The sequence below is a fragment of the Euwallacea similis genome, chromosome 18 (genome assembly GCF_039881205.1).
Source record: "Euwallacea similis isolate ESF13 chromosome 18, ESF131.1, whole genome shotgun sequence".
In the NCBI taxonomy this organism is placed as follows: domain Eukaryota; kingdom Metazoa; phylum Arthropoda; class Insecta; order Coleoptera; family Curculionidae; genus Euwallacea; species Euwallacea similis.
This window is the reverse complement of record NC_089626.1, coordinates 3013160-3027888: the sequence shown is the minus strand read 5'-3', so window position 1 is coordinate 3027888 and position 14729 is coordinate 3013160. Positions and strand designations below refer to the sequence as shown.

Genomic DNA, 14729 nt, shown 5'->3' with positions numbered 1-14729 from the left:
TCAGGACATAAATCAGCAACTTAATCGTCGAGTGGATTTGCATATTATCGTCTACAGGGCGTTCTCTGCGCTCCACCTTTCAAGACGAGTAATTATATTACGCGAAATTGGCCAGTTAGTTGCGTAATTGTCCATGTTTTGTTCCTTCTGTGATGGGCAGGCCCATAGGTGATGGTTATCGATGCAGCGGGAATTCATCAGTCTGTGTCGTTATGAGGCATTGTTTTGAGTTCGGCAAAAATGTGTTTTCTTTAATGGGGCCCGATGGGCCTTCCAGATAAAGTTTCTCGGAATAGTGGAAAGAAGCTTCCAAATATAGAAATTCCACTCTTTCTTCTGTGTAATCGGAGACTTTCAGTATATCTATAAAGGAATCCTGGTCAGAATATTGTAACTGGGTTTATCTAAAGAATCTGAGACGGCTGAGCGAACATGAAATAATTAGTAGAGTGTGACTGATATAGAGATCTCAGCCGAGATACCGATACCTTGGGCAATCAAAATACTTTTTCAATTTAATTAAGGCCCAATGGACCAGTCGTTAATTGCGTTAAACAGATGTTAGTTCTTAATGAGCGTTTTGCCATTGACGATGGGCATCAGCGATGATTTCGTGTTTATTGAAATAATATCGGTGGGTTTCAATGGGCGACTCTGTCGGCACGAGGCGAGATGGACGACCCATAGAAAGAGTCTCCTCGTAAAGATCCGGATGACGTTTCATTAGCCACGGCTAATCGCGGACCGGCCGACTGCCATCCGAGTGCCGATTCAGCCGTATGTCATCGCAGAAATTTTTCCTTTTTTTCAGTTGGAAACGCCGCGGCAGTGGCTCGCATTGCGTTTTTAACGACCCAAGTTCAATAAATCAGTTACCGGTGGCATGGTTGCACGCCTCTGCCCGGTGGCCACGCAAAATACCAACAACCACAGATTTATGCCAAGATAGAATATTGCACGTTAAATAAATCATTTACGACGCCGTATTTTGTATATTCATTAAATACGCGGCTAAATGAGTTATGGGGGTGTTGGTTTTGCCGTAAAGGCTTTTTTATAGCCGCGTTGCACCGGGAGCACAGGGAGAAAACGGACGAGATCGAGGGTAATTAATGATCTTAATCCAATGGCAATTGTTCGGGTGAATTGGAAATTTTTCGAGGTGTCGTCGCACTTGAACGCGGGCACCTCAATTAGGGGCCTTTGAAGGGCCTTTGGAAGCCCCTAATTGTGACACGAAGGACTAATTTTGAGGCGCTCCCAAAATCCCTCCTCGGCACCTTCGATGCCGCGCCAGTTCTAACTTTAAGCCGTTCTCCCGATTTTCCAAAAACTTTCCATCTTCCCCCATTTCCTTTGACACGCACGCACACAATCTTCGACGCCTTCCTGGAGGCTTGTCACTTGCTCCTGTGGATCGTCTCAAATTTTCCCCGCTTCTTGTCGTCTGTTCGAAGTTTAACAGACTACTCGGACGGACTCGGCCGCTTTTCAGAAAATTTCAGGACTTTAACGCGAAGTTTCGGAGCTTTAGAAGCTCGCTTCCAGGAAACTTTATTTTACAGCCCATACAAAATCGCGAGAATGGCGCCATCGAAACGATCCCGTATCTCAGAAACTAGGGGAGACGTTTCAGTCCGGTCCGGGCCGGCATCTAACAGGAGTCAAAGGAAATTAGCGGCCCGATTGTTGCGGGCGCCGTTTGCCGTTTGCCTAATTGTTTTCTCCGATCGGGGCCATTGCAGAAGGAGCTGTGCACCGTGGTTTTTCTGCAACGGCTGAAATTGCGAACGGACCATTACAATAAGTATCACGATCAAGACGATTTCCGTGTTGTTGATGCGCTCATTTAAATAAACTGCATCCCAGTGAGTCGTCTGTGCCGATTAGCGAGCCGATTTGTCCACGTGACGGCACACGTCCCGGAATCCGGAGTCGTTCTCGGCGCGAGCCCGAAACTCATTTCCGGGGGGGATGATCGAAAACGCCGTTCCGCACTCAGAAACTATGAATATAAGTACCTCGTGTTGTACAATATAAATTCCCAATTGATAAACGTCGCTGTTGTCTGGAGGAAAGAAAGAAGTGAGAGCAGATCGCCCGCTGTTCGCCGGCCGATGGTTTAATAACAAATCGAGCGCCGATACCCCATTCCTCTTCTTCGTGGACAATCGTATCTGGCTTCGACATCTCCAGGTCGTGATTTATTATTTTATTATATTAATTTGGTTTCGATATCCCGGTCCCCCCGTTGAGTTATCGACACCCGAAGGTGTATCCGACAAGAATTTAACTCAGCGGGCGACTCGTAGACAGAAATTCAATTTTAACTCGCTCCGGGCCGCAGTGCCGTCCATCCGTTCGGATCTTAATTGTACCAACTATTATTCCATTAAATAACCAGCTTATTACATAAATACTTCAACGCAAATCGTCTTTGCGCGATAATTTATGCGAAGGAAACTGGAACGAGCGGTGGTATGCGTGGCTGCACCCGTTCATTAAACCATCAGGTCACGCCGTAAATTGTCAATAGAGGCAGTCACGCGTTAATTGGTTTCTTTTTAATAGAAATGAGTGGAAAACGGACACAGTCCGACACTGAACACTGGAAAAAATCCAGATGTTATCGGCCATTAAACACTCGCTTATATACCAAGATACAACTTGTATTCTTATTTTCTGGCATTGAAGTTTATTTATTGCCTTTCGCAATATTATGGCTAATTGCTAAGTAGGCGATAAACAACCTGCTCACATGAGGCCTTGAGTGAAAACGAATCTTGCTTTGTTTGCGGAAACGTAAAAAGTAGCGCGATAGCGACAATCGGGCTACTTCCTGCGAATTTGGGGTGATAACTATCGATAGTTGCCTCTGTATATCCGTCAAGTCGGAGGCTGATAAGTGACCGTTTTCTACTTTTATCTGTAGGTCTGTACTTATCGTCCGTGGTTATTGCTGGCTTGTAGTCGAACAGTTGTGAAACATGGGACTTCTCCGTGAACCACACAGGGCGTGCCGCACGGGGGAGTTTGGGGGCCCCGTAAACGGCAATAGATGCGGACGCGATTGTTGAACGAGGGAAAAGTTGCGGGTCGAAGGTAGTTTCGCAACGTAACAAATCTACAAAATTACTTTCAGTTTTTCGGCCATTTAAAAAAAAAACGAAATTTTCGATTTCTTTCTATTTCGCTTGCTCTTTTAAAAATTACGTAAACACACCGCAAATGCGTATCATTTTACGAAATTTTCCCCGGTAATATCCGTAGTGCATGAATCATTTCCGGAAGTTTTTTTGAGGTCGCGATTTTGCCTTAAAAATCGTGTTTCAAAGGAAATTTCCCGATAACAATTCAAGCACGAAGGGTATTCGGTAAGAAAATTTCACACCTCACTATTATTTTATAAATATGCCTAAATTGGCAAATTGATTATTTTTATCAGGACGACATTCCTCTACACCAACATCACAGCTGTGGAATGGTTGAAATTTTCTGAACTATTTATACGTTCCTATGCAAATTTTTTTAATGAAATATTGCAATATTCGAACTATAATTACGCAAATCCAACTTAAGTAATATAAAGATGTATTACGTTTTCCTTTTAGGAGCTCTAATGAACTGAACTTCAAGGAACGTCATTCAGTTTTGATCTACGTGACAAGTGTATGTCAAACACTTGTCATTGCAGTTAACCAATATGTCATAACAGTCGCACCATGTGCTGTCATCGGTACTGTCAACCAAGTCATAGTTTCCTTAGTCCGTGACGCGAGAGCTTTTCGGGAGTAGGTCACGACTGCCTCGTATCTCGGGAACTGACTTCAGACTTTGCACACAATATCGAATTATCGTTTATAGACGAAAATTTGCATGTTAAATCAGCTCATTCGTCATTTGTGTACAACAATAAATATGCCAAAATGTAAACCAATTTGTACAGAGCTGAAAAGCATGGTGGTAAATGCTTTTTTGGAAGGAAAGAGCGTGACTGCCATTTCCAGGCAGTTTATTTTGCTCACAAACTGTGTACAAAATTAATGCGCGCTACAATGAGAGAGGGCATATAGAAATAATGCCGATTCGAAAAGACCTTGCAAAACGACCTTTTCGATGGGTAGGAAAATAAAAAGGCTCTCAGAGAGGTCCGTGGCTCTCGGTCCCGAGGATTGTTTCTGAAATTCCTGAATTGAAAGTTCACCTAAAGACTGTGCAACGTGGATTGGCCGACGCAAAATTATACTGCAGACACCCAGTCAAGAAACCGTTGGTTTCGAGAATAAACCATCTTAGCTGGACTAAACAGTTTTAAAGTGGAAAACAGATTATTTAGCAACGAATCTCGATATGAAATCTTCAAGTCGGATGGAATGAGGCGTGTCAGGCGGTTCAATGGTACAAGATTCCACCCAAAGTACGTTACCGTTGAGTCAAGCATGCGCAGGGTCACACATTATTATGGGGCTACTTCTCGTGGATCGGGGTAACTTCACAGAGGAGGCTCTGGGTAGATTGGCCTACAAGGGGATGTACTAAGATGTCATGTTGCTCCACGCAGGAGAATGATCTCAAGACAACGATCCGAAGCCCTCATCTCACCTTCTTGTCATCTGTCGCTCTTCGGCTTGGATTTGACCGAATGCTTGAAGATCAATCATCGATCCATTACGAAAGCTTATTTATCCTCTTCTTCTTCTTCGAATCCCTCAATTCTCTTCTTCCGCTGCTTCTTCTTCGCATCCGAGCTCATCGTCGCTCGGCTTTCCCCTTCGCTTCGATTCGGTTTTGAGGCAAGTCAAGTGTCCCTCAAACGAATTTATCTCCTGCTAGAAAAAGCACCCCGAACATATGGCGTGACAACTAAACGTATACGGATCAGCGGTACCGATCGGCTCGGGAAGGCAGACCGAGTATTAAAATTTGAGATCATTAGCAACCCTATCAATTGTTTCAATCATCTCGTATAAGCCGCAACTCTCAGAATTGCCCGATACGAATCGTTTATCCTCAATCTTAAAGAGAAAAACCCACGAACGAAGAACCAATGTTTTATTCAGTGAAGATGAAGACGGCCAGATACGTGTTTTTCATGTGGAGTGCTCGCGCTGCTAATAACACCTGGTGATGTTTCTGTATGAGCTTCTTCTGTGGCTGCGAAGATGACGGTGAGAAAAGAAGTTGCTCTGTATAGATTTATAGACGGTCGTCCTTTGGACTATGCTCGTTTTGTAAAACTTCACAGCCGAAATGCTAATTCCCCACTAAAAAGCCATTTGGCGATCAACGGATTCGATAACTTTCAGCTAGACTCATGAATATTCACAACGGAGAAAGGCTTCACTCCTGATTAATAAATCAGTTCTAATCGAACGCGCCTTAAAAATCCGTGACGCTTTAATTCCGCCCGATTAACTCACGGTTAAGTATTTAATCCGAAACTACTGAAAGGATATCGAAAAGTTTCATTTCCCACTGGGAGGAAATCGCGAAAAGATGGTCCTAACTCAGGAAATGAGTGGCTGGCCGTCGCCTCTCGGGCCCCTGGATGGGTGGGATTTATCTCTGGAATACGGTGACGCCGCTTTCAATTTATTTTAATAAATCTGCCTTTCGGGGATATATCAGCGAATCAGCCAATCCGAGCAAGGAACCAGATAAGGCGGCGAGGTTGTGAATCTCGAAAAGATCTGGAACGCGGATATGGAGAATGAAAATCACCATAATATATAAGTGGCGTTTGGGGCGCAGATTCCACCAAAAAATCACAAAAATGACAACTTTAATCCTCACGGGTGTCGCTCCGATCCGGGTCAAATAGGTACCGGTCAAGAAATTCAGGTTGTCGTAGGCTGGTGCTTCTAACGCTTAATGACGTATATGGACCCGTCTAGGCGTCCTAATTTAGGTGCGCAATATGCTAAAATCGATTTTCCTCAAAACAGCAACAAATGTCCTCTAAGTTAGTAATTATTGCCGCCAATGTGGCGGTAAAAACCCCAAATGTGCTATACAACATTCGCACAAGTTGCGGGTTTCTCTGTATCTCTAGGCTGCAGTCACAAAACCAGCAAAGATTTATTAAGCATAAGGATTCAATTTGTTTTAAACCAGGGTGTGTTAACTGAATCCCGATTCTGGAAATGCATTTTGCGTTTGTTGCCGGAAACATCGGTTCATTCCATGTTGCATACGCTCTTTATTGTGCCGCATTCTCTCCTTTACTAAGATTCAGCCCCGTTTAGAAGTGTAGGCCCGCGACAACTACTTATATAAATTTTCTCGGAAAATTCCGGCCCGGTTGCTTCGTCGAATGAATTTCGTAAGAAATCGGCGTGTGCATAAACTTAAATGTTTGAATTCGCTCGGTTTTGAACTGGAACGTAAACTGGCGCATCCGAGCATCCAGCAGGGATAAATCCCGCTCTCCTCTTTGAACATTCCAATTGTGCAGCTGACCGAAATCTTGTTTCAGCGAAGTCGAAAAACCGCCCCCATTTATTTATTCTGGAAAGCTTCAAAACCGCGCCTGGAAAAATCCATCTTTCGTAAATAAATACCAGAGAAGCCGGTGGCGTTTTTAAAAGTTAAACTAGAGTTGGCCGAGATAACGGACGCTCCACCATTATAAACAACATGTCTAAAAGAGATAACGGGCCGATAGGATCGCGCTTTTAAAAAACTCCGCTAACTTCAGACTAAGAATCATTAAGATAACGGCCTGGATTAATGGAAAAGTGTAGCGGAAAATTTTTATGTAAAAATTACGCTACTTTATATCATTGCGGTTGATAAGTGTGAAATATTGTCCGGGCCCCCAGGTTATGGAAATAATTACGTCCTTAAAAATGGGCCCTTTTATTGTTCCGGGCAAGAAAATAGCGGAAGTTCTAGTTTTTCCTCCCGGCCAGGTAATTACCGGACTGCGCGAGTGAAACAGAGAGACGTTCGGTTTCAGTCCTACCATGATCACACATTGTCCGAAGAGATCGTTGACAAGGAAGGCGGGCAGTCGCAGGCCCGATTCTGCGTTCAGATTGGTCGAGCCGATTTGGAAAAAATCTCCGATCGGGTTCCACCGAGAACCCGTTCTGCATGGCTTATTTCGCACAGCTCTCATGATCATTTATTTGTTTCAGGTGACTTAGCTCACGAGGACTTCCCTGCTACAGAAGGCGAGGAGCGAAAAGGTACGTTTTATTCCACTACCAAAATAAGCTTATCCACCCCAAATAGATAATCGGAACGCCCGCCTTATTGTCTTAATGCATAGATAGCCCTTATCGGCTGCTGGTACCCGTTTTCAAGCAGCGCCTATCGCACATATCAATCGCAAGAGAAAACTCGCCGGGAAAATTACCGATGTGCACATGAGGGCTTGTTCCGGGCTTTAGTTGATTTTTCAGTTAAGAACAATTTACCTAAATAATTATCACATATACTACATCGCGTCAGGTGGCCGACCTACCTGCTTCTCGACCCTGTTTGTTGATGTGATGGATCCACCATCAAGATAACTGTCTTGCATCTGTTGTCGTATAGTCTTTCTCACATCGCTTCCTAATCGATTAAATCTAAGAAATTTCAGCCACCAAATGACTGTCTGTCAACAACCAAACACTTTAAGTGCTGGTTGATGGGAATTAAGACTACCGCTATCGCCATATTGGAAAAACTAATGTCATGTGATTTAGCGAAAAATGCACGTACTCAGACCTTATGAGTTTTGCTTTGAGAGAGAGAAATCTAACATCTGTACGGGTTCACTTTCATTGTATTTGATAGTTCAATTGTAGCGTACTCCTCGACGAGCCTTTTTTACATACAACAATTTTACTTGTAATTGTTGGGTGTTGCGATCGCCCAAGATCAACAAGTTGGCATTAAATGAAGCGGAATATGAACAATTTTGCAATAATTAACTGTGTTATAATTAAAATTCATGTTTTAGTAAGGTTCTTGGCTTATTCAAGGCAAGGAATAGAACAAAACCATTTCGCAGTGTTTAATGGCCATTTCTCAAACACCGCCACGATGAAATAAATGAGCAGCGAAAAATAATGGCCGCTGACTATCGGCACAGGATTAGTGATAACAGGATTTTGACGTCTGTTAAAACAATTAAAATCAACAATCGTCAAAATCATGGTGCGGCCAATCACGTACTGGCAATCAGCGGCCATTATTTTTCGCCGCTCATTTGATTTATCATGGTGGTTTTTGAGAAATCGGGATTAGATTGTTTTTTCCAATTTCTTGCCTTCAATAAGATAAGAATCCTAGTGAAAGGCGAGTTTTAATCTTACAATTTCCTAGTTAATTTAATCTTACAATTAGTTAATTATTGCAGAATTATTCTTTTTTCATCTCATTTAATGCCCATTTCTTGATCTTCTGTGTCCATTAGGTCCTCAGCATTTGGCAGTGGAGATCGCCTAATTTCTTGTATTTTTTAGTTCATATGAGAAGCAGAAACCCGTCCAACCTGAAGTAAGAAGCCACTGAAAAAATGTTCTTTGATGAGGTTCTAAACCTAACGAAATACCCAATGATCAGAAGACGTAAAGTTGTATGTAAAAAAGACACGCCGAGGAGTGCGCTATAATTGAACTATCAATTACAATGAAAATTGATTTATTCGGGTGTTTGAACCTCCACCCGATGAACTTCGTATTTCCCAGTATGTTCCATCTTGAAGGGCATCGATCAGTTCCTGCGGAAGCTGGAAATCTGTCCCTTGAAGTGCAACGAGCCCCATCAAGATTAGCCCCCCGGGCCGGTGGCGAATTCTCAATTGTCTGCTGTGCCAGAAAGATAAGGAGACACCGCACAGGACTCATACTTCATTGGACAATTGTTGCTGGCAGTTTTTCATTTTTGCGCGTTTTCTTTGATTGGGCGCGATCTATCGGAGTGTCAGCTCTCGATAGGGAATGGTTCCTTTTGTATGTGCGTCGAAAACACAAATTGAGTTATGGTATTTAGTGCTTGTGCGAGCCTTATTTAGCAAATGAAATTCTCAGACAAATGCCACGTTATAGCTGGGGGAATGTAGTGTCTTATCAACGGGGCACGTCCCTGGTGTTGGGCCGCTGGAAGCAGCTTATCGCCCTAAACCAGATTGAATATATTTCATGTATTTTCATTGGGCGTCGCGACGCTGCTGGTCGGTTCGTCATTCCCTTATCGGATCGTGCACCGGTGCCATTTTTAGCGCCCTGTCACCGCGAATTACGTTTTATTTTATTCTAATGCTGGATTTTCGATCCGTATATACCACTTCAATATACAGAGTGAAGCAATTTTAAGCTGACGGTTCTCTGTTATTCTAATTAATTCAGCCGGTTTGATAAATTGAGGGCGATAAAACAGTAGGGAAACGAAAAATAAAAAAGCGGAAAACAATCCGCTAATCAAACAGGGCGGACGATAACATCAATCGGGAATATTTATGAATGCAAATCCGTACCGGGCAGATCTCTTTATCGGCGTCCAAGGCCGAGGGAATGAATATAATCAGGCCCTAATAAGTCCAGTAATTGCATGTATAATTTAGCAGGAGGTGTTGCGCCACATAAAGCCCTAACCTATAGACTTTAAAACGGTTTTGAGTCCTGTAAACGTGGGGATTTTCAATAAGGAAGAAGCTGAGAGAAAAAAGAGCAGAAGCACAAAACAGTAGCGCCATTAATAAAAGCGATACGTAGCGGCCGCGCCGTGCGTGACATTGTATGGATATTAGCCACTACCAAAAGGGTTTAATACCGCGAGATACGACGGCCGATAGCAGCTCTTTTAGGGCTCTATAATGGTCCGAGAATTAGTTTAACAAATTTCAGTGTCACCCTTGTTTATGGCCTCCTTAATATGGCCGTTTCCCCAACGAATTATGCTTCCCATTATTCTTCCATATAGAATTTCATTTTGGTATGAATATTTCATTCCTCCATATACCCGCCTCTGCTATCTGGGGATACATCCATATCCAACCCTAAAGCTCTCTTTGAGCGATAGAGCGTTTGTTATCTTCCCCGAAAAGAGATCAGCTATCGCCCTTGCAATCTAGCTAAACGTAGCTGCCTTTGTGTGGCATCATTCATAAAATAATGTAAATAATACATTGGCGGAGACTGCGATAAGTAACCATTTATCTTAACCAGGGATTCCTTTATTTGCCACAGTTTCTTAGGAGACGACGTCGAATTGTTCAGACTCGAACTGGTTTATATAGACGGCTAGTTCATTGTTTCCAGAGTATCTGGAAATGAAGAACATTTGCATTGATGATGAGGTTTTTAAATGGTGCTCAGTTTGTTCGGTTTTTGTTAATTACTGAATTTCTTTGTGCTTCAAACGCAACGTAGATCTATAGAGAAGATGTTGCATTTCCAATTCACCTTGTTGGAGATGCCACGATATGTATCCAATATTTTTAGTCTCTGGTATGGGATTCAAACTAAATTTTACGATGGGAACAACTCCAACTTGCATTTCTCCAAAATTTCTCGCGTTTTTCAGCCCACGAACTTAGAAAAAGCGACAAAAATTACTACGGAAAATTACGCCATTTGACGTTCTCGAAAATCGCCATGATAAAACAAATGAGCGGCTAAAATGGTGGCTGCTGAATAACGGCATATGATTGGTCATGAACGAAATGTGACGTTTACCGATTTTAATCTCCCACAAACCCCTAGCTACTTGTCTCGTACTCACGCTTAAGGTAGAAAACGTTGGAACTATTGTCACAATTCGATGGTCTTATTCGAATTTGCCCGGGACGTTTGAATGTACATATGTGCCAAAGTGGATTCAACAATAATTCGTTTTCCCATGGAATAACATCGTTGAAAAACCAACATAGAAGTGATAAAAACCGGTTAGATTTATATGTACATATATGGGCTTACATTATATGTTTTAGCAAAATGTTTCGATGTTGGCTAGCGACGCGTAAAATTTATATAAAATTTAAATAAAACTAATTTTCCCGTATCTCGTAGCATCCGATATCGACCTATATGAAGCAAATAAAGGGACCCGTTCCATATAAAACGAAACGATAACGGGCTTAAAAAGGTTATTAGTATGTTTATTGAACGGATGAAACTCGCAGTTAAAAAACGTTTTTGCTATTTTTTGTGTACATTTAAAATATTTAGTAGTAAACCTTAAAATTGCAAGGACATAGTAGTCACTATTTGCTATGGGTTTTGTATGGTATTAAGTATTTCTCATTTTCAACAAGAAACGTCACTTAAATTCATGTTTTTTCGGGGGGGTAGACTTCTGATATTTATTGTCTACATTCTCGACAACTACATTTGATACAGACGAAGACCCAGAATACCCAATTTACTTTCCTTCTCACTCTGTCTTTTAAAACCTCGCATGACCACGTTAATAGACCGAATTTGAACGTCAAAATTGATCGGTCAAGTTGAATTCTCCTTTGCTTTATACCCCTCTTTTTGAGGCCCTCCTCCCTAAATGGCAACCTTTTCCAATAATTTCTAATCAGAGCCGTAATCAGCTGTCGGGTAACGTTATCAGCAAGGGTCCAGGTCAGTCGCTCGGCACCCGATCCAGATAACGAAAATTAAAGATCGGCCGATAAGGGTCCGTTGCAATTTGTTTGTGTCCGATTTATTTTTAACTCTTCGCGTTAAGACAACACACGAGGACGAGGAGATACACACAACCCTCGTCTGCGCGCCCCCGTCAGCGGATGCTCCATCATCCCCTGTCGTCGGACGGGTTGCTGCTGCGGTCTTGATATCGCACATTTGCACACCATTACCTGTCCGAACGTGATAGCGGAGTCTGCCAGGGATACAATGACGTGACATTTTTTTTACGTTAAAGATATGATATAACTATTTTTTTCCGAACATAATGACGTAGAATCCGAGCCTTATTAAACCCGTTAAGAAGATAAATCCGAGGTACGTACCTCCAGCGCTTATCAGACTGCTCGCATTGCTCTTTCTCTCCCCAATAAACAATTTTAAGCACCGGCAATTAAAGTCCTCCCAATGAATTAATCTCGGATACTCATTAGATCAACCGCAAATACGTGATATATAAATTCCCGGCTGATTACCGGTTATTGCCATGCCCATCGCCATTATAGGCTCTCGATTAGCATTTTTACTTATGGCCAGTATCTGGCCCGATCTACTCGTTTGTTATCCGAGAAGTTATAAATTGAAAATGGGCGGGCCCCCCAGTATTTATGTCCACAAGAAATATCGATCGTAATTATTTCTCGAGAGGAACGAAAATGACTCGTCCTTGGTGGTAGATCGAGGAATCGGAATTAAGGCCGGACCTGCCTGTCCTAGCGGACTCCAATTAGGCACAAAGCAGACACGTCGCATTATGACAAACAAAGAAAAAACGAGATTTATATGGCAACATAAGAAAACAATAGACCAAGATCGGATCTGGAAATCTCATATTTTCCCCCCGATAGAATCTCCGAAGCTTCCCACGTTTTGCATACAGTTGCACTATTATGATGCCTGATTTATTAAGAAACGGTTAATTATAAATGCGCTACGGTGTTAATAATTATTATTAATAATAATGACGCTCAAAATCAAGATTGGTGCGGCTTAATTTTATTTAAATTAAACGAGTTTGCTATTGTGACCCGTAGATGGGGAAGTCTTCAGCATGGGGAAGTACTGCAGAGATTAGAATAGAAATTAATGCGATAAATCGTTAATATAACGGGCATCCTTGTATATCTTCACTCCTCCGGTGCCGCACTGCCTTTTTCGCAACATTAAAATCATGGGCTCTCAATCGATCATTCAAATCAGCAGCGTACTTCGTGTCTCGGAGTCTCCAGGAATTTTTTCTGGCGATTCGACTTTTTCTCTCACGTTTTGTCAACCCCTTGCGGCACGTCCCTGCTCCTCCTCTGTGGTCGCCGATTCTTGAATGAAAACTTCATTTTGTACGCTCCTGTTTTTGACGTGAGCCCCGTGGGCCGCAGTCATCATTGGCAGACCGACGGCCAAAGGGGCCCCCGGACCCACCAACAAACTGCCCGGTTACAATGTCCATCACTGACGAAACTTGTCGAGATTGCCAGAACTTTATCAACTGCGTTGCAGTGAAACTTAAAGAAGCCCGGAGCTAAGAATTTCCTGGTTTAATTCCTTGTGAATGAGGCCCCCATCTTCGGTTTTATGTATCAAATTTACATGACAGAAACAGACGATTTTTATTCAATAAGAGCAGTTCCGAGAGAACTGTAGTTTATCTCTGAAATATTCAGCTCTCATTTACAGTTGTTTTTATGCCGGCCAATATCGCCAAATGGCCCCTGCGTTTATCAGCACTTAGCCTAACAATTTTCCGCGTATCTGGGTCCTCGAAGTAAAGTTTCCAGACTGGGCTTAATTAAGTAGTTCAGAAACTTGAAAAAGTTAGCCTTCAAAATTTCGCCCTTTATCCCTTTCGAGAGGGTCGTGGCGTCACGTGTTTAATGTCCTAGTATGAGAGGGTGAGAACATATATAGGGGGGACCTGTTGAGCCGACGACAGGATATTTACGATCGTTTCGCCCCCGTTACGGTTAAATAGTGTTTTAACTTATGGGTTTAGAGCGGTAAGAATGTTGTCGGTTAGCCCCTCGTTTGTTCTAACGTTTCAAAGCAATAATTATCCGGTCTCGATATAATAAGAACGGGTTTTCGAGATGGTATCTCGGTCATGTAGGTGGCTTGTCTTTCCCGGCTGAAAACAAATTGAAAACGCTTTTTACAGAGCGTCCAACATCAACGGGTACGACTTCCAATTATCGCCGGATTTTTCGTTTTATCAGCGTTTCGTGTAAACCGGCCTTAAACTTTCCCAAACCCCGCAGCGAGTTTGTTTATCGGACGGCTGATTGATGAGCGCTGATAAGGCCCCGGCCCAGAGCCCTTATCGGCGACGTGCATCGCCCGGGCCCCCCTTTTGCCCCCCTCCCCTCCCCTCCTCCTCCCCCGAGTCCCGATATGATATCTCAGAGAAATCTCTCGGCTGTGGCGCAGAAGATCCTATCGCGAATTAGAAAACCAGCGGCGTAGAGGGGATCATTTTTCACTCACCTCGGTGTGGGTGTTATTTTCGGATTTAAATGTATTAGAACCCCGCCCTATGAAAAAAATGAACAAACGATAAGATCTGTGGGCCCGGCATTGTTACCGCACTGCGATAACGATCGCATGGAAAGTTCAGGGCCGGCATCATTAAACAATCCACTTCGGAACGATCCTGTCAACCTGCGTCACCCGGTTTGCGGAAAGAAAAACTGCCTTTGGACGACCCTAATGAATATCTATGAGGCCCTAAAAGCACTTTACAGGGTGACACGAGGGTTTTATTAAAATTCTGGGCAGGAGTCCGAGGTACTCGGAGCGGCAGCCCCTGTTAACAGGGCGGAAATTAGCCAAAAACGGTGAAGCTAAACGATTTTCCTGGGGATATATATTTTTCGATGAGGCCGTCGTTTGTTCAACTGTATCTACCATCTTTCATGGGTAATCGTCGGCGACGATCTTATCAAAGTACCATCTAAAAGCAACGTTGTCGGGTTGTGTGCGCCTTGATCTGTTATCTCTTGAGGGGCCTAGGCAATTTGCATGAATCTAATTCGTCGACCGACATTTCTCGCCGACTTCGGAGAACATCGCGAACGCCCAAAATGCATAACCGAAAAGGCAACACAATCC

At 43.0% G+C, this 14729-nt stretch overlaps 1 protein-coding gene across 1 annotated transcript in view; it reads left to right on the top strand.

The window, feature by feature from the left end:
• Nucleotides 1-14729, top strand: part of ush (Zinc finger protein ush) — a 45413-nt gene that overhangs the window by 7259 nt on the left and 23425 nt on the right. The window contains exon 2 of the mRNA XM_066398673.1: nt 7140-7190. Within this exon, the coding sequence (XP_066254770.1) occupies nt 7140-7190 (51 nt within the window). The remainder of the gene's footprint in view (nt 1-7139; nt 7191-14729) is intronic.